The sequence below is a fragment of the Notolabrus celidotus genome, chromosome 13 (assembly GCF_009762535.1).
Source record: "Notolabrus celidotus isolate fNotCel1 chromosome 13, fNotCel1.pri, whole genome shotgun sequence".
Classification (NCBI taxonomy): Eukaryota; Metazoa; Chordata; class Actinopteri; order Labriformes; family Labridae; genus Notolabrus; species Notolabrus celidotus.
In genome coordinates this window covers 35378353-35383998 of record NC_048284.1, presented here as the reverse complement: position 1 = coordinate 35383998, position 5646 = coordinate 35378353, and the positions used below count along the sequence as shown (strand labels likewise).

At 45.7% G+C, this 5646-nt stretch overlaps 1 protein-coding gene across 1 annotated transcript in view; it reads right to left on the bottom strand.

Annotated features, from left to right (window-relative positions):
* Window positions 1-622: 622 nt before the first annotated feature.
* The window catches only part of rev3l (REV3 like, DNA directed polymerase zeta catalytic subunit), a 102945-nt gene continuing 97921 nt past the window's right edge, over window positions 623-5646 (bottom strand). Inside the window, 1 exon segment of the mRNA XM_034699313.1 lies at window positions 623-1672. Within this exon segment, the coding sequence (XP_034555204.1) occupies window positions 1532-1672 (141 nt within the window). The 3' untranslated portion in view covers window positions 623-1531.

Sequence of the window (5646 nt, the reverse complement as noted above, 5' to 3'; positions counted from 1 at the left end):
AGTTGAAGTTTCTGGAGGGTTTTGTGGGGGAGACCAAACAGAAGGGAGTTGCAATAGTCCAAACGGGAGGTGACGAGGCTGTGAACAAGAATCGCAGTGGAGTGGGGAGTGAGTGAAGGACGGAGACGGTTAATATTGCGGAGGTGAAAGTAGGCGGACCGGGTGAAGGAGAGGGTGCTGTCGAGGATGACACCCAGACTCTTAACCTGAGGGGAGGGGAAGAGGAGCGAGTTGTTGATGGGAATAGAGAAGTTATGGAGTTTGTTTAATGTAGATTTTGTGCAAATTAGAAGAAGTTCAGTTTTATTGCTGTTCAATTTGAGGAAGTTTGAGGTGAACCAAGATTTTATTTCAAGGAGACAATCAGTTAGGGAAGAAGGTGGAAGTGAGGAGTCAGGTTTAGTGGAGAGGTAGAGCTGGGTGTCATCCGCGTAGCAGTGGAAGTGAATATGATGTTTACGGAAGATGTGACCAAGGGGGAGGAGGTAGATGATGAACAGCAGGGGCCCCAGGACAGAGCCCTGGGGCACACCTGTGGTGACGGGGACTGGATGGGAGGTGAATGATTTACGTTGAATGAACTGAGTGAATTTGTTTGATGTCACTGAATCATGGACTGAAGGTTTTTTTCATACATTGACTTTTTATTATATCAATCTCAAACCTCCACCCACAGCAATGTCCATTAAAAACAAAGAAAACACCTCCTTCATCTTTATTTTTACATTTATACACAGGCGCTGTGTGCACGGCTGACCGCGGGCTGAAGGTCCCGTCTGAACAGGGTCCTGATGACTTCTTTCTTCTTCTGCACAGAAAACTGGAAACGCACACCAAACCATGAATGCACAATGAAATAATACTCTTCATGACATAAATTATCAAAACACAGTATTGCAACAGTCCCAGGTGATTCAAAGGTGGAACACTCAGAGAGAGTGAGGTGTGTGATCAGTCCGAGGAGGACCAGGAGGACCAGGAGGACCAGGTAGCTTCCTGCTTCATGTTAATGCACAGTGAGGTTATGGAGGGAGCTGTACAGGGTTATTTACAAAAAGACTGCAGTGGATATAAAAATGGCGTCCAGTCCGTTAGTGGTCTGAATGCAGCCGGTCTCAGGGAAGATCCTTAAAAAGCCAGGACAGGAAACTACCGCCTTGTTTGGGACTGTGCTCAGCTCCAGGACGGGCGGTCTGTGGCTACGTCACCACACACGGCGGCTTCACTCAGCCCGGAGCAGCTCACAGAGATGAACGGGCATGAAGACATACACAAGCCCCAGAAGGAGGAGGAGGAGGAGGAGGAGGAGGAGGAGGAGGAGGAGGAGGAGGGGGGGGGGGGAGGCTCCGACCAGACAGAGAAATACTGAACAACATTAAAGAGACGATGAGGGTTCAATCAAAGCACCATTTAAACATTTACAACTGAACGGACCATGAAACACCGGGCGTGACGGGGGGAGGGGGGGGGCGGGCGCTGGGGCAGCCGTTAGCACCAAGTCAGGGGGGGGGCTCCGGGGTCCAGGAGCCAATCAGAACTGCTCCAGCAGCTGTCGGAGGTAGGGGGCCTTGGAGAGCTGTCTGTTGACCCGGGACAGCTTGTAGAGGACGGGACAGTCCAGGGACACACAGGGGACCTGGCGCTCTGCACAGCTGCTGCAATTCCTACAGATCTGCGCACACACACACACACACACACACACACACACACACACACACACACACACACACACACACGCACACACACACACACACATAGATGAGAATCTTTAGGATGTGTCTGATGTGATTCTGAGAGTCAGTCTGTGAGTCAGTCAGAAACAAGTTTAGAGTGGTGAATGATGATGATGATGAGGTGAGCAGGATGAAGATGATGTGCAGGTTTGATATTGATTCAAACCATAGACTGTATAAATATGGACGTAGTATCCGTGATGTCACCCATCTGTTTCTGAAGCACTTAAGGCCAATCGTCACGGCAGCCATATTGCTGCTGTGGAGCGATTGTGAGGTAAAGAGGCGGGCTTTGAGCCTCCTAGCCAACAGCTACAGTGTTCCCGTCTGTCAATCAAGTCAGCTGTGCCTCTCATTGGATGACTCATTATTTCAATATCTCCGAAATTACAGTGTTATGAAAAAATACACCTCCGTACTCATTTTTTGTACCAGACTGTAAACATGTTTATTTCTGCTGTAATGATCGTCTTCTTTGAATTGGTGTGTATGTGGTTTCTGGTACTTCTGCAGCCAGCCTCAAGTGGATCCTTGATGAACTGCAGTTTTTAACACTTCTACATAGGACTCATATTTTTAGACCGGAGGTTGCTGCTTGGTTCAAACACGTCCCTGCCATCAGACTTATATAATCAACATATATTGGTCTAAGAGGTCCCCAAAACATGTCTTGAAAGTTTATTGCTCAAAAAAACACTTATAAATCAGATTCTGGTCTGCCTGTAAACCTCTCTTTTTCAGGCCTGCTCAGAACAGTCTGTTTTCTGTGTCTGTGCCTTTAAATGAGAATACGCTCTCTGACCACGCCCCCTCAGGAAGTGGATGTGCCTCGGCTCTCTAGCACGTTGATCTAATGTTTACATGTTGGCTGAATATACACGGCTGCTTACAGACCTCGTTACTTCAACCCTCTGAATCTGATCCAGAATCTGATCCTGATGGAGAGGCGCCTGCAGCAGGACCTTTCTGAACCATTGGTCACAGATTTAGTGTTTCTTGTTGTTTTATTTGTCAGTATGTCGACGTGTGTCTTGGTACACATCTACCAACATGTAGCTATGTGGCTATGCTAACTAGCGCTAGCACTTATCCATGATAAATAAAAATCATCCACTAGATCTTCAAATCTGCAGACGTGGGGAGTAAAACCGACCTCTGTGTTTATTAAGACAGCCTACAACTAGCATGTCTCCCTCCTAAGCTCCTTGTTAGCACACATTTGTGCAGGTAATGAAAAACGGGGGAGGGATAAAGTATTATTTTATACAGTCTATGGGCTGAACAAGCTCCGAGCTCTGACTCCGTGACAGACTGGATATTGTTGTGACGTAACAAAAACACGGAAGTCTGAAACGGCTGGTTTCACACACATTTACAGAAAGGTGGAGAAATCAGAACAGGGGCAGAATGGATTCTTTTCATTTTGGGGGCGTTTGTAGACATGCCAGGGACACATATTTCAGGTAGAGAAGCATTAAAAAGTCCATTCTGCATATGTCACCTTTAAGATGGTGCTCCTGTTGCTCCTCCATGACCTCGCCCTGACGCTCTTCAGGAGGGAGAGAGAGCACAGGTCTCTCTGTGTTTATCTCTAAGTCTATCTCTCCACATAGACCGGGTCAAAGGTTGGTATGAACAAAGGCGACAGATGGATGAGGAAGTGATTCTCAGGGACAGAGGGAGGTACTCTGCAGTCGTCTGCCGTGTCTGAACAAAGTCTGAAGTTTAATCTGAGACAGTGTTTCACACAGACGAGGTTGGACCTGTGTGGAGGAGGGATCCCATGATCCTTTATCTATTCTCAAGTCAAAGATACTCCTGCTCTATAACTTACTTCACTTTATGTCCCTCCCTCCCCCTCCTGTTTCTCTGTCCTGCCCTTCCTTCTGTGTCTGATCTCTGACATCATTCATCTGCAGCAGGTTTTAAAAAGATAACACAGCCTGCATGATGAAATGCTTGGCTCTGTACCATGTGACCTCTCAGCAGGTGATCTTTGAGCAGACGAGGCTTGTTTATGACGAAGTGTTTGACAACAATCCCAAACTAAAAGTGCAGAGTTATTTAATATGAGACATCGCTCCTCCATCACTGAACCTACTTAAGGATCTCTGATGCCCTGCAGAGCCTGCGTCAGGTGCTTCAGGGGGTCAGATGTGAGGGGCAGAGAGTGTGAGAGATGGTCTAAAGCCCTGATCTACGGTGGCTGAGAAGTGTAACACAAATTTACAAAGGATGAAACGCTTTTACAAAGCTGGACACGAATTTACAAACTCAGAGACGGAACATTTGAACCAGTCCTGAAACAAAATTACAAACAGCAGAGTCTGACGGAACAGGAATGTACAGAGGATTTTCAAAATAAAAGACGTCTGTAACATGAAAATGTGCAACAGCCAGGGAATTAACATGTATTCACCTGGTTTCCTGCCAATCACAGGTCAAACGTTTGGACACACCTTCTCCTTCAATGGTTTTTATTTATTTTAATTATTTTCAACATCGTAGATTAATACTGAAGACATCAAAACTATGAAATAATCTGGTTTTACCATAATCTGGATTACAACAGTAGTCAAATAGGGCTATCCATTGTATACTAACCCTACCAGATTCTGCTTTGTTTAACACTTTGTTGTTCATTCAATAATTCCATATATGTTCTTTCATAGTGTTGATGTCTTCAGTTTTAATCTACAGTGTTTACAATCATTACAATAAATAAATACAAACCCTTGGATGAGAAGGTGTTTCCAAACTTTGGACTGGTGGTGTATATAAAAACATCGCTTCCACTGCTACGCTGACGACATCCAACTTTACATTTCCACCAAGTCCATAACTGCTCCAACCCTCTCCACCCTGACCGACTGCCTGACCCAAATTAAATCCTGGATGCAAAGAAACTACCTCCAACTCAACAGTGAAAAATCTGACCTCCTAATCATTGGCCCCAAATCCCTCCCCACAAACACCAACAACTTCAAGCTCTCCATCGACGAGGCTTCCCTCACTCTGTCCTCACATGTTCACAACCTCGGTATTATTTTGGACTCCCATCTCACTCTGGAACAGCACATCAAGCACATCACATAAACCGCCTTCTTCCACCTGAAACATATCGCCCGTCCCCGTTCATCTCTCTCCTTCTCCACCGCTGAAACCCTGATCCACTCCTTTATCACTTCCAGACTCCATTACTATAACAGCATCTTCTATGGCCTTCCTTCAAAACAACTCAACAAACTACCATACATCCAGAACTCTGCCACCCGCCTGCTCACCCACACCCGCTCCAGTGACCACATCACCCCTGTCCTCCAAAACCTCCACTGGCTCCCTATCAGGCAGCCAATTCATTTTAAAATCCTCCTCCATAACCAGACCCCCTCCTACCTCATCAACCTGCTCCACCACCACCCCCCCTCCCGTAACCTCTGATCCTCCAACGCCCACCTCCTCACCCTACCACCTGACACCAAGCACCGAACCTGGGGGGATAGAGCTTGCTCTGTCGCCCCCCATCCTCTGGAACGCCTTACCACTAAACATGAGAAACTGCCCCAACCTGTCCACCTTCAAATCACTCACTGAAACCACCTTTAGAACTGCTTTAATGTATGAGTGCTTTCAAATGTATTTGATGCTTTTCATTCATGTTTGTATTAATCTGTTGTTTGATATGATGTGTTTATCCTCTGTGCAGCGTCTTTGAGTGTTCAGAAAAGCACTTTATAAATAAAATCTATTGTTATTGTATGCTCAATTTCAAAAGTGTTTTATTTTGAAATTCCACATCAGATATAGCTGTGATTGTCAGGAACACATTTAATCAGTCTGACTCTAAATATTTGAGTGGAAACAGGGTTGTTAATGTCAAATATATATATATATATTTCCCTTTGCCTGTTGC